The sequence below is a fragment of the Hemibagrus wyckioides genome, linkage group LG04 (genome assembly GCF_019097595.1).
Source record: "Hemibagrus wyckioides isolate EC202008001 linkage group LG04, SWU_Hwy_1.0, whole genome shotgun sequence".
NCBI lineage: Eukaryota > Metazoa > Chordata > Actinopteri > Siluriformes > Bagridae > Hemibagrus > Hemibagrus wyckioides.
In genome coordinates, this window is record NC_080713.1 from 3733699 (window position 1) to 3759544 (window position 25846).

Here is a 25846-nt window from a genome sequence, read left to right on the forward strand (position 1 = left end):
AGAGAGAGAGAGAGAGAGAGAGAGAGACAGACAGACAGACAGGGAAAGATAGATAGAGGGAAAGAGAGACAGAGAGAGATAGGTATAGAATGAGAGAGAATACGAGTTAAACATTTTAATGTAATGACGTTTAGATGAAATTCATAACAGAACAAAGACAAAAATTCTTTAATATTTTTTTTAATGTAATAAAGGATTTTAAGAAATACTGGAAAAAATGAAAAGACAAAAAAACAAGTCGTTTCAGACAACTGCGTATTTATATGAAAACGTCCTTTCAAATGTCCTTCCTTTCATCATGCTCTACTTTCCTTCATCTTCATTATTAGGAAGTCACTTCTTACCGCTCACTAAAAAAATTCTTCCCTTGTACAAAATGGGGTCATCATATTTTTGTTCCCAAAGTGACCGGTGACCTGACCGCTTTACACTGAACACAAGCCGAATACAGTTACTGAAATCTGCTGTTGGGGTTTTAAAGCATAATTCTGTTCTTAACATTCTCTGGAAGAATAAATAAATACATCTCAAAACAATCTGGTGTCAGGAAGATGATGATGATGATGATGGGAATAATAGATGGATATTTTTTCATCTTTAGGAATTAGTGTCAGAAAGATATCATCAAAGGTCCCTGTAGATGAACTGGATTAAAAATCATCCCAAAGAATCCATCATTCTGTATTTATACCATAATCAGTGGAAGTCCACGTTCTGTAACAGCCAAAAGGTCCAGTTACTTCAGTCTAGTTAGCATGTGTGCATGATTTCAGTCCTTGAAATTGATAAATAATGAATTTAATGGGTATAATTCGATTAAAAAGTCTATCTGTCATGCTTGCGGCCCTTCCAGGCGTAAACCGCACACTGTGTCTGCTATTTTCTCAATGAAATCTTACATAACGAAGCACCAGGAGCACAAAACAATCTCCTTAAGCGTCTTCCGCAGTTCTTGACTCCGATACGCGTAAATCAAAGGGTCTATGAGAGAGTTGCATATAATGAGGATTAAGAAGAGGTTGAAATGGCTGAAGTAGCACTTGCAATAAGGGTTTGTCGGACACGTCAGGATCAGGATCAGGTGCAGAAAGAATGGACCCCAGCAAATGATGAAGACCCCCAACAGGATGGTCAGCGTGATGGCGCCTTTCATGCTGGTGGCCTGGCGACTGTTTTTATCCAGCGCCATGATGCGCTTGGAGTGCACGTGCGCCAGGATGAACATGTGCAGATAGAGCACTGCTGTGAAGACCAGCGTGACGCCGAAGAAGGTGACGAGGCAGGCGATGACCGCGTTGTCGGTGTGGTAGATGATAAACAGCGAGCTGGAGGTGATGCTGGTGAGCCAAACGATCGCGATGATGGCGACGGCACGCTGCGTGGTCATTATGCTGTGGTAGCGCAGGGCGTAGAAGATGGTGATGTAGCGATCGGCTGCGATGGTGCACAGGAAGGACAACGAGGATAACACAGAGCTGCAGATCATGATGTCTATGACGTTGTCCAGGTGGCGCAGCATCCTTGCTGTCACACTCAGAAGACCGTGGTCGGTGAGCAGCATGAACACCGTCTCCACCACGTTGCTCACGCTGACCAGCATGTCAGACACGGCGAGGCAGCAGATGAAATAATACATCGGAGAATGCAGGTTTCTGTTCTTGATGATGGCTGCAATAACCAGAATGTTCTCCACCAGGCTTATCAAGCCCAGCATCAGGAAGAGTTCCTGAGGGATCATGATCTGGGTGATGCCCGTCATGTTCACGTCATTGGCCGACACATTGAGGGTGACGTTGTCCATGTAGTCGATGCTTTGGTTGGGCTTCATGGTGTTCATGCTGAAGTAGAGGTTTGTCTGGAACATATGAAGACGGTATTAGATTCAGACCTTTTGGATTACAATGTCATTTTTGCTGAAAAGTTTTAAGGGTTCCTCCAGAGAGACAAACTAAAGAACCCTATATAGTTTTATAAGGAACCTTTATCTCTAAGTGTGCATGGATGGACAGACAAATGGTCAGCTATACACTCTCCAGAAAAAAATCTTCAGTTTGTCTCACTTGGGAAAGCCTTTAGCTGTTTATTCCACCAAAGAAACCGAACAGAAACCTTTTTTTGACTTTCACTGGAACTAAGACGTCCAACCATGTCCCAGCATAACAGAGCCCCTGAGCTTCATGAAGATGTGATGTGGAGGTTAAAGATGGAGTGGAAGTACTTGAGTGTCCTGCACAGAGCCCTGACTCTGACTCAACCCCTCAAGGAACACCTATGGGATGAACTGGAACACCGACTAAACCCAGATCTCACTAATGCTCTGGTAGCTGACTGACCACAAATCCCAAAAACCTAGTGGAAAGCCTTCCCAGAAAACTGGAGCTTATTATAAGAGCAAAGGAGGACTAATGCCATGATAATGCCCATGGTTCTAAAAGCTGATGGTCAAGAAGCACATAGAGATGTCCTTCAAAGTCTAGAACCGTTAAAGGTTTTCAACTTGTTCCTTTGGTATAATCCTTAAATCCTTGATGTTAAACTATACATCAGAGTCTTCCTATTTCAAATAGACTAGGAAATTTGGTGGACAAAAATAAAACTGCAAATTTGCATCTGAATGTTTTTTAAAGCAATTTTAAGATTTTTATATCTGAGAAAAAATCAAGTCAGACACAACATTTTAACTCTCCTAATATTCTCAGCATTTCCATACTATATCTTACACATTTTGTTATAACATAGATTAAGTCATGTTATAACATAGATTAGGACAAGATCAGTGGCTTCCATTATGAACACTAACATTAACCTGTACATTGACATATTAAAATAATGACTTAAAATAATGAGCATATTTTCCTACCTTTATACTGCGGTTAAATCCACAAGAGAAAATCCTCAAATTCTGTCACTTCCACCTGAACCGCAAGGTGCGCTTTATGTCTAATCCTGGTGTATCAATGACCAGAGTTAGTTTTAACTTTCTGAATAACGCTTGTAGCATGACCGCCTCCCAAACATATTATAAATGCATATTAATGGGTTCCGGTTTGTTAAAATGTTTATGAATGAGCCACGACCCTCAAGGTAAACTGAAACGGGTAAAAGTTCAGTTGTTGTTGTTGGTGGTGGTGGTGGTGGTGGTATAGGAGATCCGGTGCTGTTCTGAACGTTGCTTTTAAAATAAACAAACTCCTCCTTTTCTTTCTCGTGCTTAAAATCAAAGGGGGGGGGTGTTTGAGAGAAGGAGAGAGAGAGGGAGTGTGTGTTTGAGAGGGGGGGAGTGTGTGTTTGAGAGAAGAAGAGAGAGAGAGAGAGAGAGAGAGAGAGGGAGTGTGTGTTTGAGAGAAGAAGAGAGGGGGGGGGAGTGTGTGTTTGAGAGAGAGAGAGAGAGAGAGAGAGAGAGAGAGAGAGAGAGAGAAAGGGGCTGTGTTCCAAATCGGGTCCATGTTCTGACTACTTTGGTATAATACTCTCCCACACTTCAGTGTTCTACTCTGCTGGATTGGGACGCAGCCTCCAGCATCTCCTCTACAGCTTTAACTGGTGATAAATTAATGCACTGCTTTTTACACCACATTACTGCAGCTGCAAATCACAGCGCTCATTCTATTTAGTAACAGGTTACATTAGGACGCGATAAAGGTATAGTGGACGCTCAGTATAATTAAAGACTATTAAAAAAATACTCACGCAAAGAAACACGAAAATAAACATATAATTGCTGATATGGTGAAAAAGGAGACGTTTATGGAAGGAGTCTCCGGGATCAGTGCTTTGAATCCGTCAGAAAGGAAATATATAACTTTAAATCAATAAGTAAACTCCGAGATATTCGGAGGAGCTTGCGATATTTCCAAAAATGAGACGCGTCTTGTGACGTCATCAGTCACAGCCGTTTTCATTGATGTCCGTGGATCATGAGTACAGTAATGATAGGGGTGTCTTCACTGGTAGGGGTATAAAAGAAGACCCATGTGCTTGCACTAATCGATTTCAGCAATATTTAAGTACTTGGGGTTAACAGTCCAGAGTAATGGAGTGTGTGGGGAAAGAGGTAAAGAAGCGAGTGCAGGCAGGTTGGAATGGGTGGAGAAAGCTGTTGGGAGTTCTGTGTGATAGAAAAATATCGGCGAGAATCAAGGGGAAGGTGTACAAGACAGTGGTCATGCTGTATGGTTTAGAGGCAGTGTCACTGAGGAAGAGACAGGAGGCAGAGCTGGAGGTAGCAGAGCTGAAGATGTTGAGGTTCTCTTTGGGAGTGACACGGTTGGACAGGATTAGGAACAAGAGGGACAGCTCATTTCGGACATTTGGTGGTATAGAAGGAATAAACCTCTTCAGGATGCTGTTACAGGAAAATAAATCAACTTTTCATATCCAGTGTAGAAGAGCAACAATATAAGTGTCACTGTTCAGTTATTTACAACTGAATTATAGAAGAACTGAGGGGCATGAAGCCTTTATTATCGCCACACATACATTACAGCACAGTGGAATTCTTTTCTTCGCATATCCCAGCTGAGGAAGTTGGGGTCCGAGCGCAGGGGCAGCTATGATACAGCCCTCCTGGAGCAGAGAGGGTTAAGGGCCTTGCTCAATTACCCAAAAGTGGAGCTTGAACCCTGATCCACTGCACAACAACCCAGAGCCTTTACCACCTGAGCCACCTTATATATCTCCATAAATATTATGATAGGCTTCAGGTAAAGCATGCATACATGAGCTTATGAATCAATGCTGCTAATTCTCAGAATTCTCTCAGATATAAATCACCAGAGAAAGATGAAGTAAATCATTGACAAAGCCTCTGCCCAGGACTATAGCTTGGTAATGCACAGAGCATGGCTTCTGTAATGGTTAAAAGGTCAAATTAAGGTGAAAACAGCTTATAAAATACACTTTGATGACTAGAAGGTGAGAACGGCAGCGGAGTAGATGACGATAATGATCATGATGATGCCTGGAGCATGTTATGCAAACAGGAGTCATGGGAAACAACTCAAAGGACATTATTCAACTTCTTGTTCCTTGTGTTAGGTCCATGTTGGGAAAAAAATGCCTCATTGGTAGTGAAGAATTTACAGGAATGCTTCAGACTTCGTAGATGAATTTATGGCACTTGTTTTTGCATTGTATATTATTATATGTATTTTTATTTATTGCTATATAATTTTTATTCATTCATTCATTCATAATATGTTAAATGTTATGTTTTTGCTACCTTCTTGGCCAGGTCAGTCTTGTATAAGAGATTTAATCTATTCTAAATTTTTCAAACATTTTTTAAAATCCTGGTCAAAGAAATGTTATGAACTCTGGTCTAAAATCGTGCAGAGAATACGTAAGACTTCAATTAATTTAGTTTAAAATTGTATGCAGATTGCACTAAAGTCAAACTCCACAAGATTTATCCAGTGACGTCTCCAAGTTGTGGTCGATGTGGAGGTGTATCAGGGTCCAGAGGGAACTTTATCTCATTCTTTTTGGTTCTGCCCAAAACTCAATGGGTACTGGCAAGAAACACTATGTAGGCAAAAGTTTTGGGACGTCTGTCTTTATATGCACATGAATGTAATATGGAGTTGTCCCGCCCTTTACAGCTATAACAGCTTCAACTCTTCTGGGAAGGCTTTCCACAGGGTTTAGGAGTGTGTTTATGGGAATTTTTGACCATTCCTCTAGAAGCACATTCGTGAGGTCAGGATGAGAAGACCTGGCTCACAGTCTCCGCTCTAATTCATCCCAAAGGTGTTCTATGGGGTTGAGGTCAGGACTCTGTGCAGGCCAGTCAAGTTCCTCCACACCAAACTCACTCATCCATGTCTTTATGGATCTTGCTTTGGTCACTGGTGTGCAGTCATGTTGGAACAGGAAGGGGTCATCCCCAAACTGTTCCCACAAAGAGCATGAAATTGTCCAAAAATGTCTTGGTATGAAGCTGAAGCATTAAGAGTTCCTTTCGCTGGAACTAAGGGGCCGAGCCCAACCCCTGAAAAACAACACCTGAATCCAATGATTTGGAGGGGTGTCCCAAAACTTTTGGCAATATAGTGTAGATTCTCTTGGTATTCTGCGGCATATGACCGAGTTTTCCTATCTGTAATGGAAGTGGCCATCTTTGCCTTACTATCTGTAGTTGGTATTAATGCTGGGCATGGTGGTGGTCAAGAGAATTATACTGAAGGAGTAGAAGTCTGCTGTTATAGTTTTCTGGGATGGTCTTTGTCTTACATATTAAGATATTAAGAAAATATGGTTTAATCAAGCTTCTAAAAAACTTTTCTAAGGTCTGTGTTCCTTTTCTCCAACATTTACATGACTGTAAAATTGAAAGATTTTGACGTTTCTGATACTATGACTTCTATTCCCCTCTTTGTATTTTTCTCCTTCTCCTTTCTACTTTTTTAGGCATTTATGTAATTTATTTATGTCCCGTTATTCAAATCAAGGACTTATACAAAAACTTCTTATTAGATTCTAATAATTAAGATTTTAAAATTTTCAAGACATTTGGAGATTTGAATGCAAAATATAGCAAATAAAAATACTGTTATTCATTTGTATTATAAATAAATGAAAAATTAAATTTTAGGGAATATAAACATGAACTAAAAATAATTTGCATTTTATACTTTTATGATTAAAAATTCTTTACGATATAATTAAATGATCAGGCTTCTAATGAAAATTTTTTCCACTATTTAAGACTTTTTTAGCATGATTTATCCTGACAGGCTTCATAAACCAGTGCATTATTATTATTATTATTAGTAGTAGTAGTAGTAGTAGTAGTATTAATTATTATTATTATTATTATTATTATTATTATTACTAGAGCTAAAAAAATTTATTAATTTTTTATTTGATTATTTTTTAAGAACTTTTAGCATGATTTATTCTGACAGGCTTCATAACTCAGTGCATTATTATTATTATTATTACTACAATTTTTGTGTTATTTATCTCTATTTATTTATTTTTAAGTTCATATTTTTTGTTTCCATTTCTTTTCCCAGATTCCAAGAGAAGCACAGAGTTCTGCTGATTTGATGTTAAAATCTTGTACTATAAATATAGATATTGTTAATAATCCCTTATATCGTTATATACATCATGTATTTTATAAATGATGCTGTGATTATGATTTTTTGTTTTTTTTAAAGATTTATTTTCAGGCTTTTTTTAGTGATCCCTTAATTTCGTGAGATAAAGCGTGAGATTCGCAGAGAAGCTTTCCTCTCTAATGTTAATCCATTAGGAACGGAGATGGGATTTATGGCCTGAATCACATGTCTGTTCGCACCACACTGGAGCAGAGGATCAAAAGCCAACACAGACGTCGCATTGGCACGACTGGACGCGTCTGAGAAAAACGGCAGGCCTCGAGGACAAAGCCTGAAGGTGCACTTGTTCCAAATATTCCTCATGACATCGGCTTGAGCTCCAGGTGAATTGGAAAACAAAGCGGCCGTTCACGAATACATTCCAGCCAACATTTGCACCACTGCTTATTTAATCATGTGATTTCTTCGTCCAGCACACTGCCTGTTTACACACTTTCTTCACTTTGAGGCTGGGGCTGTGTTCTTTTTTTGGCTACAGTCAATAATGGACGATTTTTCTTTCTTGGAAAAGTCTTAGCATTAAAAAAATAAATAAAGCTTGCGTGAAATCATATGCTTGTAAATAGAGCATTCAAGAGTACAGTACTGAAAATAAGGTGGTGGGTAAATATCACATATTATACCCTGTACTCTGTGGATTCTACAAATCTAGAAAAAGTGGATAAAAACTGTTCTTTCAAAAAAAATATTCCTTCAGCTGGAGTTTTGATGATAGTGGTCTCATAGATAGCTTTAAATTCTCACATAGGTCTTTAACTAGGATGAAATCTAGCGACTGATCACCACTGCATATGATTTTCATCATTCAGTGAACCCTTGTGTCCTGTGAATGAAGGTGGAGTCATGCTGGCGGAGACCACGCCCCCAATCTTGATAGAAATCAGTGGATAAAGTCAATCGGTCGGAAGAACAGAAAATCTGCAACTCTAAATGCTGGCCCTATCACCCAGATGTTTCTGTCCAGTAAGAATATTATCATTTAAGAAACGCATTAAAAATACAACGTTTGAAAGGACAGAAAAGTTAGGAGGAAAATAAAACCAGAACCATCATCCTAATCTTAATTAAGCTACGCTGGCTACCTATTAATTCAACCCTGAATGGTTAAACTTCACGGATCCATCACAAGCACTTTACCCACATGAAGCTTTTCATCCTGGCGCTCGCTCTTAGCTCGGATTTTTCATGTTTCTTCATGAAGTTCATGCAGGAAAAATGTAGTCAGTACAATACAAACTCGGGCAAAAGTCTTTTAATGAATAAAAATATTAATTAAGAGGATTTATTACTACTTTTCAATTCAAGTCCTATTTGCGAGTAGGATATTTTATGGACTTAGATCTGATTTGAATCTTCAAAAGTAAAGTATCTGATATCCAATCTGTGTAAATCTAGTAACCAGTGTTGGGTCGTTGAAGGAAAACCCTTAAGCCTTGGTTGCATAGCATTACGCTGAGATTAACACCGTTAAATCGCTCTGATTAAAGGCTTCTGTCCATCTCAAATATAAAGGTACGGTCTGGACGATTCGGCATAATTAAGAGTCGACGACTTTAGTCATGGAAGGAGACGAATGACAGAATTATACTGACTATGAATGTACAGATTTCTTGTTCTCCACCTCAAACCACCACCTCTAATCTGCGTCCACTTGTCTTTTTGTTATCATTTTTTTCCTCTTCCGCTCTCAGTCCCACTCCTCCTCGTCTCGGTCTTGGTTGTCGTCCCTCGGCGGATCCTGGAACTGGATGTTAGCTAGCATGTCCCTCATGGCCACCATCAGTCGGTTCACTTCCTGGTTCAGCTCCCGACCAGCACGTGCCACTTCTTGGTCTTCCTCGGGTCTCTGTCCACCCTGAAATAAGGACGACGGTCAGTTTGCTGGTTTCAGGACTGAGTAAGGAATTTCAAAACCTTTTTCCTCTCTTAGATTGATTGACCAAACCTTCCTTCACTTACAGCATTCTAATTTTGGTTTATAAACATTCTTCTTGAAACCCTCCAGTATAACTACTTGGAAAAGAGGTTCCTCTCTCTCTCTCTCTCTCTCTCTCTCTCTCTGGAAAGGAAAGCCTCTGTAGTAGAACTTTTATCTCTACTCCAGACCAACAACATCTCATTTATGAGGGTTAACGAGGGCTCATGAGCCCTTTCACTGAGCTCAACTACAGGGCCTTGTAAAAGTATTCACCCTCCTTGGGGTTTTTCCCTGTTTTTGTTGCATTACAGCCTGGAATTAAAATGGATTATTGTTTGGATTTTATGTAATGGTCTTAACAAAAATAGTCCAAAGTGGTGACGTGGAATGAAAAATTAATTATTAAAAATTTAAATGTGAGTGTAAAAATATTCACCCTCCTTTGCTTGAAAGCCCTAAATCAGATCTGGTCTAAACAATTAACCTCACCTCACATCACATAATTTGGGGCGGTGGTGGCTCAAGTGGTTAAGGCTCTGGGTCATTGACCGGAAGATCGGGGGTTCAAGCCCCAGCACTGCCAAGTTGCCACTGTTGGGCCCTTGAGCAAGGCCCTTAACCCTGATGTAGGGAAAAACCCGAGACTGCGTCAAATACCGGAGTAAGGCACGGGCAGAAGTGGTAATTTTTTTAAATAAAATATATATCATTTTAAGGTTATTGTTTCTTTGCGGCCCGGTACCAAATGATCCATGGCCAGGTACTGGTCCACGGCCCAGTGGCTGGGGACCCCTGGTCTAGTCCAAGGCCTGACTTGGGGTGTCAATACTTTTGCAAGGCACTGTACCGGTGTGTTATTTTTTCAACCACCGCATGATAATTCCTGTGAAAGTAGCAGCTCATGGGATCACACACGTCATCTCCAAACGCATGAAACCCATTTTTCTGAATCAGCTTCTATTGTATGTATCTGGTGACCAGTTCAGTCTTTGAGAACTGCTTCTGCCAGAGATGTGACAGAAACAAATACCTACGCTATCATGAGACTCTACAAAACAGACGTCTTATTTTAGTGTCGTTATGTAACGTTATGTAATTTTCTAATTGAATTCAGTTCACCTGATGAGCACCTGAACTCCATCCAAAGCCAAACAGAGCTTAATATGTGCAAGGCGCAGTTACAGAAAGGAGAATTAAAACTGTTTTGGGTATTAAAACATTATACACTGACCGCCATAACATTATGACCACCTGCCGAATATTGTGTCGGTCCCCCTTTTGCTGACAAAACAGCCCTGACCCGTCGAGGCATGGGATCCACTAGATCCCTGAAGGTGTGCTGTGGTATCTGGCACCAAGATGTTAGCAGCAGATCCTTTAAATACTGTAAGTTGTGAGGTGAGGCCTCCATGGATCAGACTTGTTTGTTCAGCACATCCCACAGATGCTGGATTGGATTGAGATCTGGGGAATTTGGAGGCAGAGTCAGCACCTCAAACTGGTTGTTGTGGTCATCAAACCATTCCTGAATAATTTTTGCTTTGTGGCTCAGTGCATTATCCTGCTGAAAGAGGCCACAGCCATCAGGGAACACCATTTTAATAAAAGGGTGTAGATGGTCTAAAACAATGCTTAAGTAGGTGGGACGTGTCAAAGTAACATCCACATAGAGGGCAGGACCCAAGGTTTCCCAGCAGAACATTGCCCAAAGCATGATACAGCCTCCGCCGGCTCGCCTGCTTCTCATTGTACATCCTGGTGCCATGTGTTCCCCTGTCGCCGGTTCACCACTGTTCCTTCCTTGGACCACTTTTGATAGATACTGACCACTGCAGACCGGGAACACCCCACAAGAGCTGCAGTTTTGGAGATGCTCTGATCCAGTGGTCTAGCCATCACAATTTGGCCCTTCGTCAAACTCACTCAAATCCTTACGCTTGCCCATTTTTCCTGCTTCTAACATCAACTTTGAGGACAAAATGTTGACTTGCTGCCTAATATATCCCACCCACTAACAGGTGCCATGATGAGGAGATCATCAGTGTTATTCACGGCACCTCTCAGTGGTCATAATGTTATGCCTGATCAGTGTATCTGCTGGATTTCAGAGAAGATACAATGGAGATGCAGGCTCACTCACCTGCAGGTTGAAGTTGGGCAACAAGGAGCGGAACAACAGCGACAGAGTGCTCTCGTTTGAGGCTCTCGGATTCTGCCTAGAAGGAGATTCACAAAATATATCTTACTGAAACTTTTACATCTCTTATTCTCGAGCACTTTCTGTACAGTTTAATATAAAAGGCACACTAATGAACAGAGATCAATTAGCAATGTCGTGCATGAAGCCAACGTTTGTCCGATTTGGTTATTTGTTGTCATTTTGCGCATAGTGTTGTGCATTTCTTTGACACTGGACTGAACAGATAAATAAAGCAGAAGGGAAGTAAACAGGCTGAGTCTGTCTAAGTCTAGTTTAAGAATTCCTCTCTTCTTCTTTAATCGCATTTGGTGGCGCTGTGATCTAGTCAAGGAGTACACATCAATCTTTCAGTGCTCTTAATTAGCTGGTTAACAGGCATCACAAGACCTGTTTATTCTCCGTCTGTCTGTGTCTCTTTCTCTCAGACACACACAAAGAGAGAAATCAAACCACAGTAAAGCATCAACTGCTATATAAAAGCTCTGCATTTCTTCTTCTTCTTTAGTCCTTTCAACCAGCTCTATATGCAGCGTTCAATCACCTCCAGAAATCTTGAAAAAGAATTAAAAGGCAGTGATATGAAGGAGGAACAGAATGAAGACTGTGAGACAGCTGTACCTCTCCGGCCTGGTGTAGGAGGCGACAGAGTCTAGAGGAGGAAGTGGATCGTAACTCATCACCGGCTGTGTGGTCACTTCCTGTTTAAAACAAAACAACCAACAACTGTGAAGTAAACTGGAGAAGTGTTTAAGCATCCAGGTGCAAAACTGTGTTACTTCATCAGTTCATAAATAATAATAAGCAACACCCGAAACTTTATTTATACTGTATATTTTATCCTAATCGTAATAAATTCACGGACATGCCTTAAAAGGAAAGAATGATTTTTCTTGATTTTTATTTTGCAGTCATTTCATTAATGTCGAATTCTGTAAAAGCAAAGGTTAGGGTTGTTTTTTTACACATTCTGAAATAAATAATTAAATAAATAAATAGATTAATAAATAAAATGAATGTTTAATAATAGGTCATACGTAACAAAAGAGAAAAATTCACCAGAGGCAGTGCAGATGTGGCCTCCTTAATCTCAGAAAGAAGTACGTGTCTGTGAATGTTCCTGGGAGCGCTCTGGTATCTCTGCTTCCTCCTGGCCGTGGGAAAGTGCGCACACACACACACACACACCGAAATTCCTTAACAATGAAAATCATGCACTAGATGAGTAGTGTTCCCTCTTATCATGTGTTGCCCCTTAGCCTTTATTTATGTATCTTTCAATTAAAAACAGAAAATACCTCAATGCCATATAATCTAAATGTACGTAAAAAATACAATCTTGTTGCAAGATCTATGTGTAGGTCTGTGCTTCTTACTTGTTCTGGAAGTCTTCCACCACCGGGTCCTTGGCATCGACCCTCCTCAACACCTCCCGAACGTTTCCCTCGGTCCACAGCATCACTCCTGCCTCCTTCCACAGGCTGTGACAGCGACCCACATACAGACCCATGAGCTCCAGCAGAGCAGGGGCCTGCCTAAGAGATGAAGGGGGGGGATAGGGATAGATAGTGGGGGAAGAGGGATAGAGATAAAGAGAGAGAGAGAAATAGGGATAGAGAAAGAGAGAGAGAGAGAGAGAGAGAGAGAGAGATAGGGGTAGATAGATAGGGAGTCAGAGAGAGAAATTAAAATCTAATCTAATCGAATCGAATTTCAACATTAGATTAAACACAGAGACAGTGTGAACATGGATAACTACCCCAAACGGCTTTTGGGGCCAAAGAATGCGTGGGACGACACGGCAGCATCGGGCTGGACTGAGCAGTGGTCCAACAAAGGCATCAACACTGCAAAACACACACACACACACACACAGGGTTAAAAGCTCCTCTGAGTATCACAGCGATCACAAAATCCTGCCTTTGTGATGGACTAGTCCTGTGAGGTGTGGCAATTCAACTCATTATTGTGGAGCACCAAGTTCGACAGTGTAGCAAAGTCACACACAGATTTAGATCAGGGGCACCTTACGGTCATTCTGGAACCCTGACATCCAGGAGCATCAGTGTTGTGTTCTGTTCACTCGATAAAGAATAATGCCAAGCATCCATTTAACGTCTAGGGTGCCGATAGTTAAAGCTGAGAGGACAATGATGATTCTTAGTGTTTTATCAGACTATCAGGGGTTCTACATTGTTAATGACCATCTGTAGGGATCACATACAGTGATTTTAATGACCGATGGTAAAAATGGTGGATTTTGAGTGGACCATGGGTTAGATAATTACTGTTGTTAATTAAATTAAAAAAATTAATCTGAAATATTCCATTTCCTTCTGGTGGACGTGTGTGTGTGTGTGTGTGTATGTGTGTGTGTATGTCACCTCCAGGGAAGAAGATGAGAGCATCCTGCAGCAGTGTGTCAGATCTGAGCTTCATGCGCTGGCTCTCCTTGGGTGTCGTCTCCTCTTGCTGACTCACGTGGTAACAAGCCAGAGCTACCGAGAAGGCAAAGTTAGGGAGCTGGGGCAGGTTCCGATGTGCCTAAAAAGAAATTTTAAGAAAAAATCGGTCAGTGTCACTTCTCTAATTCTAGGTAAGACACAAGCGTTGCACTTGATTATCATAATAGACATCTAAGGGAAAAAATGATGATTATGATGTACATTAAGGTTAAATTGAACCACCAGTGAATTTTTTACTTATTACATTTAAGTGTGAAAAATCAAGAGGCTAATGAGGGAAAAACCTTTTACAGCTGGTATAATGTAAGTGATGACAGGAATTGGACGTCTCTCAGATGTTTTCTAATACAGAACCCAACTATAAACAGTTTAAACGAATAACTTTTCGTTTATTAATTAACTGAAAAATACACCGATCAGGCATAACATTATAACCACCTGCCTAATATTGTGTTGGTCCTCCTTTTGCTGCCAAAACAGCCCTGACCCGTCATGCACTGTGACACCTTTCTATCAGAACCAGCATTAACTTCTTCAGCAATTTGAGCAACAGTAGCTCGTCTGTTGGATCGGATCACACGGGCCAGCCTTCTCTCCCCACGTGCATCAATGAGCCTTTGGCCGTCCATGATCCTGTCGCCGGTTCACCACTGTTCCTTCCTTGGACCACTTTTGATAGATACTGACCACTGCAGACCGGGAACACCCCACAAGAGCTGCAGTTTTGGAGATGCTCTGATCCAGTCATCTAGCCATCACAATTTGGCCCTTCATCAAACTCGCTCAAATCCTTACGCTTGTCCATTTTTCCTGCTTCTAACATCAACTTTGAGGACAAAATGTTGACTTGCTGCCTAATATATCCCACCCACTAACAGGTGCCATGATGAGGAGATCATCTTATTCACTTCACCTGGCAGTGGTCATAATGTTATGCCTGATTGGTGTACAATCAGTGGCAAATTGCTGTAATACACGTATAATTCTACGTATAACTGAAATTTACTTCATCACATGGCTGATTATTTTCCTATTACACACAGACAAATGTTTATTCCTTATTAAACGTGTAGAGATGATATCTGCAGATGTCTTACCTCCCACTCGTCATATAGCCGGATGAGAAAGCCATATTCTCGACAGCGCAGACACAGGAAATCAGTCAGGAGCAGCATGCACAGAGGATCATTATCCGGGTCCAGACTACACACACACACACACACACACACACACACAGGTTAAAAACAGACATTTAGCTAATAAAAACCGTCTATTATTAAGCTGGCGTAAAAACCCATTGCGTAACACAACGATCATGTGTTCCACAGACTGAAAACAAGCCTAACACAGATCTCGACAAGGAGCTGTACCTCAGGATAAGTTTGCAGTACTCCAGAGACGTGCGTGGACATCCCCTTTTCTCCAGGAACATCATGTGCTTGTAAAGCGCCAGATAGAATGCTCTGCACAGAGACAGCGAAACATGATCACACAGAACATCAAGCGTAATAACAATGACAAGCCATGAAGAATTCTTGGCACTCCATGTAAATGAGCATGTGAAGAACATGTAAAAACCACATGAGGGGTGTGCTGTTACAGGAAAATAATCAATGTTGAGGTAGTGTGATGCCAATGATCACCATTTTTATTTCTCTTAATGAATAACATGTCCTGGATGTTATAGAAAGCTCTCATTTTCCGCTATGAAGATGACTGACATGAGCGTATCCCTTATCCTAAATGTCTGACCATTTCTTTTCTATTCATTCAAAAATACTATTATTAAGAAGCTATAGGAGCTTTATTACTGTCAATGAACTTCTAATCATTCTACCCAGTCTCTTGAGTGGAGACAATAATTCAGCATTTGATGGTTATGTCTACAGTATTGTGTGTACAATTTATTTTGTAAAGCACCAGAAAAACCTCAGTAGTGATGATGGGAATGATTATGGTGAGGTTCAGGATCTGAGGAAGAGCAACACGAACCTGTTCTCTGCTCTCCGGTAGTCCAACCTGCTGGTACCTGAGGTGAGGCTAAACATGGGGTGGAATGCACACTCGAAGCTGTACAAAGCCCTCTCTGATGACCACACACACACACACGCATAGAAAACAGGTAAAATCATACTCATTCAAGAAAAGATAACACCCTAATAAATAAGGAAAGCTTTCAGGATCTTTCTTCTGAATCCATCATATAACAAAATAAATCAGTGCTTGATAGTGCTTCTGAAAACCAAAAGCATTTCTCATCACATCTTCTGAATAGATAAAACACTAAGATGGAGCACTGAGGAATACTGAATTCAATACGTTCCTGCTAGACGCATAAATGTTTCCTGGTTCATGGGTGGCCTCTTTTCTAAAACATAAACGGTCTCCATTTAGCAGAGGAAAGTACACCTTCTACAGCGGGACACCAGAGAGCATCCTAACTAGCGGTCTTGCTCTCTGGTACGGCAAGTAAACACTTTCAGACTGCAAATCTAGGTCTGTCTCTGGTTAACACTGACACCACCCACTGCTCTCATATATGGAGGGCTTTTCCTAGAGGAACTGGAGCACCACCACAGGCAGAAATCTCTGCCTCAAACACTCACCTGTACTAATCGAACCCTTCCTGACATCCACCATCATACAACCATCACGGCAGAGCCTATTAAACACTTCCTACTGTTAAGAGACACCATTTTCTATACATCAACACTGGTTTCTCTCTAATCTAACACTGTTCTGTTGTCTATCTGTATGAGTGTGTGTACTGCCCTGTCTGTGTATTATCTTGTATTTGTCTTACACTGTCACTATTTGCAATTTAGGAAATGTAGCTGCTGTATTGGTGTGTATTTTATATTCTATATTCATATTCATCACATCACTGTACCATATACAGATCTAATCACTCTAGACACTGTATTCAAATATAACCTTTTCTTTATTTTACCTATACATTTTCCTATCGCAATTTTCCCTATTCTATTTTATTGTATTTTTTTATTGTTTTACGTTAGTGTTAATTAGCTCTATTTTTAATAAAGGACAGTTATATAAAGAGGATGTGGTAGCTTAGTGGTTAAGGTGTCGGGACTACTGATCAGAAGGTTGTGAGATCACATCCCAAGGTCCACCGAGCCACCACTGCCGGGCCCCTGAGAACAAGGCCCTTAATCCTCAGTTGTATAAAATGAGATAAAATGTAAGTCGCGCTGGATGAGGGCGTCTGGAAAATGGCAGAAATGTAATGTAAATATACTCAATGCCAGACCGACTCCTAGGTCAGTCTGATCAAGCCAAGTCGATTTAATTAGATAATTGTATCACCGGGCAGCCAAACACACCACATGCAACCAATTAACGTTATGCCGAAATCTGTATAAAGAGTCCAAATCAACCTGAATACTGCAGGTTTGTGTGTTTATATAAGCCTCAGTGCCTGGGTTTAGGGTTTGAGCATCAGAGCGGCAGGGGTTCCCAAACTGGGAGATGGAGATATTCTGAAATTGGAATATGAAGGGAACGTTTCAAATATCTCCCCAGCTTCGAAGTCGGATTCGGTGTGCTTTTATTTTGAAATTCTGCTGCGAGATTCTACTCAATTCTCCGTCATCTTGTCCACTAGTTTTAGTTTTTTAACAGAATTCAAATAATGAGAAGAAACCAAAATGTCAGATCCATAATAAAAGGTCCATTTATGAACCCGTGTCTCTAGGCATCATTGAGCATTTAAGTCATTTTGTAAAGTAACAACATTACTGTAGGTTTCAGGTGCAGTTAAAATAAGCAGCGTTTCGCAATTTCCGTTTCCTTCCCCTTTCCATTTTAGCACATTTATCAAATTTGGAGAAAACTGCATAATGTGATTATCCAGTGAATGATAATTACATTACGTTGATTTGACGACTCTGTTGGCTTCCAAAACTGATTACAGAATTTAATATCCATGCAGGAATGCGGGGAAATAAGAGTGAGGGAAAAAACAGGAAATTATAACAAAAATTTTCTTTTCTGAGAGAGAATATCTCACCGATCAGGTCTCTGGCCGTCTCCTGGTCCTCCTGAATGCGGCACACGTCGGAGAGTTGCAGCAGGGAGTCGATGTGGTAGGGGTTAAGTTGTAGCAGCGCCTGTTAACAGACATCGTTTAACCATCATTACACCGGAGTGCTGCTGATTCCTTCGTTCTGATTGGTCAGGAGGTGGAAGTGTTAATGTTAGAGCTAACTAGAACTAGTCTCAGCATCGAACGTCACGCCCACAAACCAAATATCTAAGACTCTTCAGGAGTTTCTAAGTCAATATCAGATTCTGCAGGGTTTCCGGGAGACGTGTGTTGTTTTTTAACGTTCTGCCTGGAAACAAAGCCGTCGTGAAACACTCTACATCCCTCATGGAAGAAGGAAGCCGTCATGTGACAATGAGCGCTTATGAAGAAATTCCCAAATGATGTGACTCATGATGTGTCTGTTTTTAAAGGAACTTTACATTATGTTCACGCCCCTAAACATGACGCTATGTGATTGGTTGCTTTACATGTCAATCAGACGACCTCTTGTCTGGATCAGCCCATATCACATGACCATGATGATGATTATTTTCCTACAGCCAGCCAGGTTAAACCCAGTTAACCGATCTCAGGAGTAATTCTGAGAAGCATAAAGACCGATTTATTTACCACAATGTTATTAGGATCCATCGACTCCACAGCATCGAGGAACTTGAACTGGACTTGCTGGTAATCGCGACTGTGCTCGAACGTGAAGAAGTGCAGGCCGTCTCTGGACTCCAGCAAACTCATGGAGATACCTTGAAAATTGATAACATGGACGATGATTAATCTGACTCCGTGCAGATATAATCATCTTCATCTTTAAAAAAAAAATAATAATTTGACAGAAATTCTGCATAAAACCAGCAATGACGTGTAAATATATACAAAATAGCTAAAATTACCCTGTTGAAAAAATGATGATTTTTCTATACAATGCACAAATCTTCCTGTTATTGTGCATGAACATATGTTATATATGCTGTATATGTTACTTATCAATGATAAAATAATAAATATTCGTCTTCTAACCTTCACAGGCTTATAAATAAACTTGAAATAATCCGACTGAACTCAGGATTTACCTGGTCGACTAAAGCGAGCCCATGTGTCTTTAGGGGAAGTCATCCATGTGCTGCGATGAAACTGCCTCTGTCTTTGCCTGGGTCTGGATTTCACACACACACACACACACGAAAAGCAGATCTCACTACAGTTAACATGGGTACACATATAAAGGAAGAATCATGCAAATTTCTATAGTAATAGCCCACATTATGAGCTCTATTGAAATACTGACAGCTTTAGTGTGTGCACACACACACACACACACTCTCATACACTCACACACACACACAAACTAAATCTGGTTCATGTGCACATGAACAAACCAACCAAGTCAGCACCAACCTTTGGTCTCCAAGCACAGCCCGAGCTCCAAAATATCTCTTCAGTTCAGTCTCAGGGTTTAAATTCCTACAAAAACAGAAAACATGAATTCTTCAAAGCTGCACAGACGTGGGGTTTAATCTGAGTGCACAGAATGAGATCCTGCGTTCTGCGTAACTAGCCAGTGAGAACGCCAACGTTCAGTTTCTCAAACAATTCCTCGGACGATTCCTACGGCGTCTATGTGTGTGTGTGTTGACATTTCTTCAATTCCCCACTCACAACTTTCCCTGCAGTTAGCTCCCATTTACTGTTTAATATGTAAAAATGTAAACAAATCCGAATTTAGCAACGAAAATTTGGAAGGAAGTTGCCATATGCCACACGCCCACAAAAGACAAATTATTATTAAGTGTTTTACACTTAAAACGTCCTTGCGTTCATTTGAGAGTAAAATCACATTACGGTTTTAATCCAGTGCGATGAAGACGCCTTTACCTGTGTTCCACATAAAGCACGGGTCTGTGTCCTGAAACTCCACCATCCTCAGTCTGAACTGACAAACCGTTCTCCTTCTCTATGGTCTCCAGTAAAGCATCGATGTCGTCGTTTTTATCTGGCTCCTCCTACAAACACACACACTCAATAAATACAAGAAAAACAATGATAATACACCGATCAGGCATAACATTATGAGCAGTGAGAGGTGAAATGAAGACTGAGTATCTCCTCATCATGGCACCTGTTAGTGGGTGGGATATATTAGGCAGCAAGTCAACATTTTGTCCTCAAAGTTGATGTTAGAAGCAGGAAAAATGGACAAGCGTAAGGATTTGAGTGAGTTTGATGAAGGGCCAAATTGTGATGGCTAGACCACTGGATCAGAGCATCTCCAAAACTGCAGCTCTTGTGGGGTGTTCCCGGTCTGCAGTGGTCAGTATCTATCAAAAGTGGTCCAAGGGAGGAACAGTGGTGAACCGGTGACAGGGTCATGGGCAGCCAAGGCTTATTGATGCACGTGGGGAGAGAAGGCCGGCCCATGTGATCCGATCCAACAGACAAGCTACTGTTGCTCAGATTGCTGAAGAAGTTAATGCAGGTTCTGATAGAAAGGTGTCAGAATACACAGTGCAGGACGTTTCAGGGCTATTTTGACAACGAAAGGGGGAGCGACACAATATTAGGCATGTGGTCATAATGTTATGCCTGGTCAGTGTATATACGATCAAATGAATTTGTAAATTGTTCACATGAGCATTGTGGTATTTACAGATGTCAATAATTAAGAAGAAAAAAAAACATAAAATCATACCGGTGCGTCTGCAGCAGCTGCCTTTTTCCTCTTCTTCTTCTTCTTTTTCTTGTTGTTTGTCTTTTCATTAGAGTCAGACTAAAAAGAAAAAACAACAGATGATCAGTGAGCAGTCTATGAAGATTTGCACCTCACATGACTGAATTTCACATTCCACCTTTAATATATGAAGTACATGAATACATGAATGAAAGTACAAATTAACAGCAGTGTGTGTGTGTGTGTTAAAGGGGCAATCTGTAATTTTTTCAAATGATCCCAGATCAGCAATCTTTAAATAATTTTCCAAAATGTTATTGTTGTTCTTTCGGCTGCTCCCTGTTCTGGGTCACCACAGTGGATCATTTGGACCGCATGTTTCGATGTGGCACAGGTTTTTACACCGGATGCCCTTCCTGATGCAACCCTCCCATTTTATTCGGGCTTGGGATTGGCACTGAGAGGCTGAGAGTTATCTCTTCAGTGGCTGGGTTAGCTCCCTGCCCAGGAATCGAACCCGGGCTACACAGCATGGGATCCTGAGAGCCGCTGGACCACCAGGAGGCTGTATAATTTTCCAAAATTATCTACAATATTAACATGCAGTAAATCTGAACAGGTTTTTCATTTTTAAGAATTTTCTGGCCCAGAAATTTCCTCAACCCCAGTTATATCCTTGAATAGCCAGTCTCACAGCATCAATAAGCGAAATCCATCTTGGTGTAAAGGATGTCACTGTTCTTATTGTTGTTGTAATACACCTCGCAGACACGATAATGACACATATAATAATGACACGTGTAATAATGACACGACGACTTTATTAATAAATTAGAATGAATTCTCCATTGATAGCTCAATTATATAGATGTAGATTTGCTGCTTTTTTTTAACGCATAACCTGTTACACAAACAGACATGTTTCTTTAGAATAAAAATATTTAAATAAAAATAAACCTTTTCTTGCTTTCCTGGGGCTGGGATGCTTTCCTCATCGCTCTGAGTTTTGTTGCCATCCGTATCGGCTACTTCACCAATCTGTAGATCAGGACACACAAAAACAAGAGTCAAACAACCAACAAGCTAACTAGTAAAAAAGGTATTTAGTTAGTAGAGCACTAACTAGGCAAGTCGAGTCAGTGCCTTAGCTTGGCGTAACTGTTTTATGAGTTAAAAATACAGAGATAGTGAACTTGCGTAATTCTTTATGATACAGTTTGTTCTGTTATATGATGGTGTGACCAATATGTCATCCTGTATGAATAAAACAGACCTCTGGCACTATGTTAAAGTTGCTTCTGTAAATCTTTTGGCTTTATATACATCTACAGCTAGCAGTAGCTCCTGCTGAGTACAGCTCCATGAATATATATTTAAAGCAAGGGTGAGACGAGAGGCCAAGCCATGGAGAACACACGATCTGGTTCCTTTAAAATTTCATGCATTCAGGGTTTTAAAATGATCAAACTGAAGCTACTACAGATTTATAAACATGCTGCTGTAACATCGGGCGATCGCTCAACTCAACTGTTTGAGTGACAGAATCAGTCTCTCCTGAAAGAATGGGAGCTGTAGGTTCTCTCTAACTATTAACTCTACACTCAGATTGAATTCTTGGAGTCCAGCGTTTACTGTCTCCACTGTTTCTGTGTTGGATTTCTCAGATGATGATGTTGAAACGTTTGTTTTTAGGACTGAAACGTGATGGCTATGCTTACTTTTTGAGATTTGTGAATTTGTTTCCTCTTATTTAACTCTGTTGTGGAAGAAATCCACTATCAATAACAAAGGACTTTATTTATCGGTCTTTCCGTAAAATTGGGTGTAAATGTTTTTGTGTAGGACTGACAAAAGTTATGGAAACACCCATTTTTTTCTCCTACACTCCTACACTCCTGCCTTTACATGCACATGAATGTAATATGGAGTTGTCCCGCCCTTTGCAGCTATAACAGCTTCAACTCTTCTGGGAAGGCTTTCCACAAGGTTTATGGGAATTTTTGACCATTCCTCTCTGGAAGCGCATTTGTGAGGTCAGGCACTGATGTTGGACGAGAAGGTCTGGCTCACAGTCTCCGCTCTAATTCATCCCAAAGGTGTTCTATGGGGTTGAGGTCAGGACTCTGTGCAGGCCAGTCAAGTTCCTCCACACCAAACTCACTCATCCATGTCTTTATGGACCTTGCTTTGGTCACTGGTCTACAGTCATGTTGGAACAGGAAGGGGTCATCCCCAAACTGTTCCCACAAAGCATGAAATTGTCCAAAATGTCTTGGTATGAAGCTGAAGCATTAAGAGTTCCTTTCACTCAAACTAAGGGGCCAAGCCCAACCCCTGAAAAACAACCCCACACCAAACTTTACACTTGGCACAATGGAGTCAAGCAAGCACCATTCTCCTGGTCAAACCCAGACTCGTCCATCGAATTGCCAGAGTCCAGTGGCGGTGCTTTACACCACTGCATCTGACACTTTACATTGCACTTGGTGATGCAGCTGCTCGGCCATGAAAACCCATTCCATGAAGGTCTCTACACACTGTTCTTGAGCTAATCTGAAGGCCACACAAAGTTTTTAAGTCTATAAACTATTGACTCTGCAGAAAATTGGTGACTTCTGCGCACTGTTTGCCTCAGCATGAGCTGACCCCGCTCTGTGATTTTACATGGCCTACCACTTCGTCTCTGAGTTGCTGTTGTTGCCAACAGCTGACCGTAGTTAGGAAATTTCAAGCATAGACTTATTTTACAGGTGGCAACTTATCACGGTACCACGCTTGAATTCACTGAGCTCTTGAGAGTGACCCATTCTTCCAGAAATGTTTGTAGAAGCAGTCTGTGGCCATGGAAGTAATTAGAACACCTAAATTCAATGAATTGGAGGGGTGTCCCAAAACGTCTGGCAATGTAGTATATATGTATGTTGATTACTTGTTACATGCAAATGGACTTCCTCACATAACTCATTTGCATATAGTCTTCTTCTTCGGGCTTTTCCCTTCAGGGGTCTCCACAGCGAATCATTTCTCTCCACCTATCCCTATCTTCTGCGTCCTCAACGCTTACCCCCACTAGCTTCATATCCTCATTTATTCCATCCATATACCTCCTCTTTGGCCTTCCTCTTTGCCTCCTGCCTGGCAGCTCCATGTCGAACATTCTCCTACCAATATACTCACTCTCCCTCCTCTGAACACGTCCAAACCATCTTAATCTGGCCTCCCTAACTTCGTCCCCCAAACATCCAACATGAGCCGTCCCTCTGATGTCCTCGTTCCTTAACCGTGTCACTCCCACAGAGAACCTCAACATCTTCATCTCTGCTACCTCCAGCTCTGTCTCCTGTCTCTTCCTCAGTGACACTGCCTCTAAACCATACAGCATGGCCGGTCTCACCACTGTCTTGTACACCTTCCCCTTGATTCTCGCCGATATTTTTCTATCACACAGAACTCCTGACACCTTTCTCCACCCATTCCAACCTGCCTGCACTCGCTTCTTTACCTCTTTCCCACACTCTCCATTACTCTGGACTGTTGACCCCAAGTACTTAAACTCCTGTACCTTCTTCATCTCTTCACCCTGTAATCTTACTGTTCCACTTCCCTCCCTTTCATTCACAAAACTCCATAAAAGGTTAAAATGCAGTAAGCTGGGAACACAAGATGAATGACCAAAGTAAAGGCTAAAAACGCTGTAAGGGATTGCTGTGATGCTGTTGAGGTTTTATACAAGCTTGTCCTGTTATGCGAATGTGTGTATAAATGTGTGTATAAACACACAGCACGATGAACATTTTTCAGCATTGTTACAGGATTTTCATGAATCTCTTGATAAACAAATACACTTTTTTCCCCGAAAATTGTGTCTCTAACAATTGACAGTAAATCGATAACTACATAATCTCCGCCCATTTTCAGGAAGCCCCGCCCCGAGGATCTACAGCGGTCCGTACAGTGTCTATAAATTGAGTGACAGGAGGCGCATCTAAGCATTCCGACCCTCAAATAAATTGTCTAAACGGGTTTTTCCACACCCATTTAATACACCTTTGCTAACGCGACAAATAAACGCGTTGTATTTTTACTCTGTTCAACAAATCTTCATGATTATTTGGAGGAGTTAGGAGTAAATAATAAATAAATTAAATAAATAAATAAAAATCGCCCACTCCACCTTTAATGTGCACCTTCAGTTTCTATTACTGATGTTAGTATTATGATGATTAAAGAAGCAATTCTACACTGCATGTATTGACTTTGATTTATAATAACTCTTGAATACTGATGAATCGTAATTGACAACACAATCAGAGAGCACTTGAAGGCAGCATGAAAGTACGGCAGTGACGTATACTTTAAAAAACTATTCTAGCATAAGTGACCCAGGTTTAAAACACAAGAAGCTAGTTAATTAATATGTGAGACACTGTAGTTTAGCTCTGACCAGTTCATAAATGTTGCTGATATTTTTCTGATTTTTGCTCTTTTTCTTCGCTTTCCGGCTGCTGCTCTTGGCCGGCTGTAGAACCTCCTCCTCCTCCTCCTCTTCCTCCTCCTGCTGCTCCTCTTCGCCTTCTTCCTCCCCTAATTGTGCTCCTTTCCCTTCTCCGCCGCTCAGTTTCAGGTCTTGAATGTTTATATCCTCTTGTCCGCGCTGTTTTCCTTTCAATCTCCTCAGCGCTCGGCTCGACATTTTCACACAAACCGGGTCAGACAGCTGCTTCGTGGTAGCGGCGCTCGAAAGAGAAACACCATAACAAAAGTCAGGATTGACAAGCCAAATCTGATTGGACGGCCAGGCGGAAGCGCTTGCAGTCCGGAACGGAAGTGATGTCATCGACCAAATAATCACTCGGGTACACATTTTTTTGCTACCTGTCACTAATCGATCCGTAACGGAAACACGGTTTGTTCTGCGCATGCGCGAAATTGCTGCCAATAGTAGTAATAGTATAACAACGGTATTATAATCGCTTTAGATAAGAAGTTTACGCACATGCGCAGTACAAATCGTGTGCCCTGTAAGTATTCTGCCTCGCGATTGGTCGCTTCCTGGAAAACATAACCAATCGTAGCATAGGAGGCGGGGTTTGTATCAATGCCCGAAGGGAGGGAGGAGGGAGCTGTGCTTCTGGTTATTGTCCACTAGAGGGCACTGTGCTGCAGGTTTCATAATAAAATGATAAACAAATGAATGAATGAGACTTTTTGTTCTGATTTCACAATACAGTCAAAAGTATGCGGACACCTCATCATTACATCCATATATGCTTTTTGTACATCCAATTCCATTTTAATAATAACCTCCACTCTTCTGGGAAGGTTTTGAGCTGTGGAGATTTGTGTTCATTCATCTGCAAGAGCATTAGTCATAGTGAGATCAGTCACTGATGTCCAGTGAGGAGTCCTAG

At 41.1% G+C, this 25846-nt stretch overlaps 2 protein-coding genes across 3 annotated transcripts in view; both read right to left on the reverse strand.

Annotated features, from left to right (window-relative positions):
• Nucleotides 1-2163, reverse strand: part of mc1r (melanocortin 1 receptor) — a 19349-nt gene extending 17186 nt beyond the window's left edge. The window contains exons 1-2 of the mRNA XM_058387876.1: nt 2110-2163; nt 900-1855 (exon numbers count right to left, since the gene is read on the reverse strand). Coding sequence (XP_058243859.1) covers nt 900-1855; nt 2110-2148 — 995 coding nt within the window. The 5' untranslated portion in view covers nt 2149-2163. The remainder of the gene's footprint in view (nt 1-899; nt 1856-2109) is intronic.
• A 6198-nt stretch (nt 2164-8361) lies between these two features.
• tcf25 (transcription factor 25 (basic helix-loop-helix)) lies at nt 8362-25222 on the reverse strand. Of its 2 annotated transcripts, XM_058387663.1 has the most exons (18): nt 24880-25222; nt 21393-21473; nt 20457-20534; nt 19643-19770; nt 19166-19231; nt 18841-18923; nt 18383-18513; nt 17735-17834; nt 15697-15790; nt 15075-15167; nt 14802-14907; nt 13624-13783; nt 12999-13086; nt 12616-12774; nt 12299-12389; nt 11861-11940; nt 11183-11258; nt 8362-8979 (listed from the first exon to the last, which is right to left on the reverse strand). In XM_058387663.1, exons 1-18 carry the CDS (start codon nt 25126-25128, stop codon nt 8812-8814), a joined length of 2031 nt encoding a protein of 676 aa, XP_058243646.1. In that variant the 5' UTR covers nt 25129-25222; the 3' UTR covers nt 8362-8811. The 2 variants fall into 2 exon arrangements, with proteins under 2 accessions (XP_058243646.1, XP_058243647.1); XM_058387664.1 differs by lacking the exon at nt 11183-11258.
• Between the last annotated feature and the right edge of the window lie 624 nt (nt 25223-25846).

Excerpts from the sequence above, each read along its gene's own strand:
- tcf25 (XM_058387663.1), bottom strand. The coding sequence starts at position 25,128 with ATGTCGAGCCGAGCGCTGAGGAGATTGAAAGGAAAACAGCGCGGACAA. Across the intron at positions 21,474-24,879 it reads TCAGCAACATTTATGAACTG|ATTGGTGAAGTAGCCGATAC; the intron begins GTCAGAGCTAAA and ends CCTGATCTACAG. Across the intron at positions 8,980-11,182 it reads TGCCCAACTTCAACCTGCAG|GGTGGACAGAGACCCGAGGA; the intron begins GTGAGTGAGCCT and ends TCCTTATTTCAG.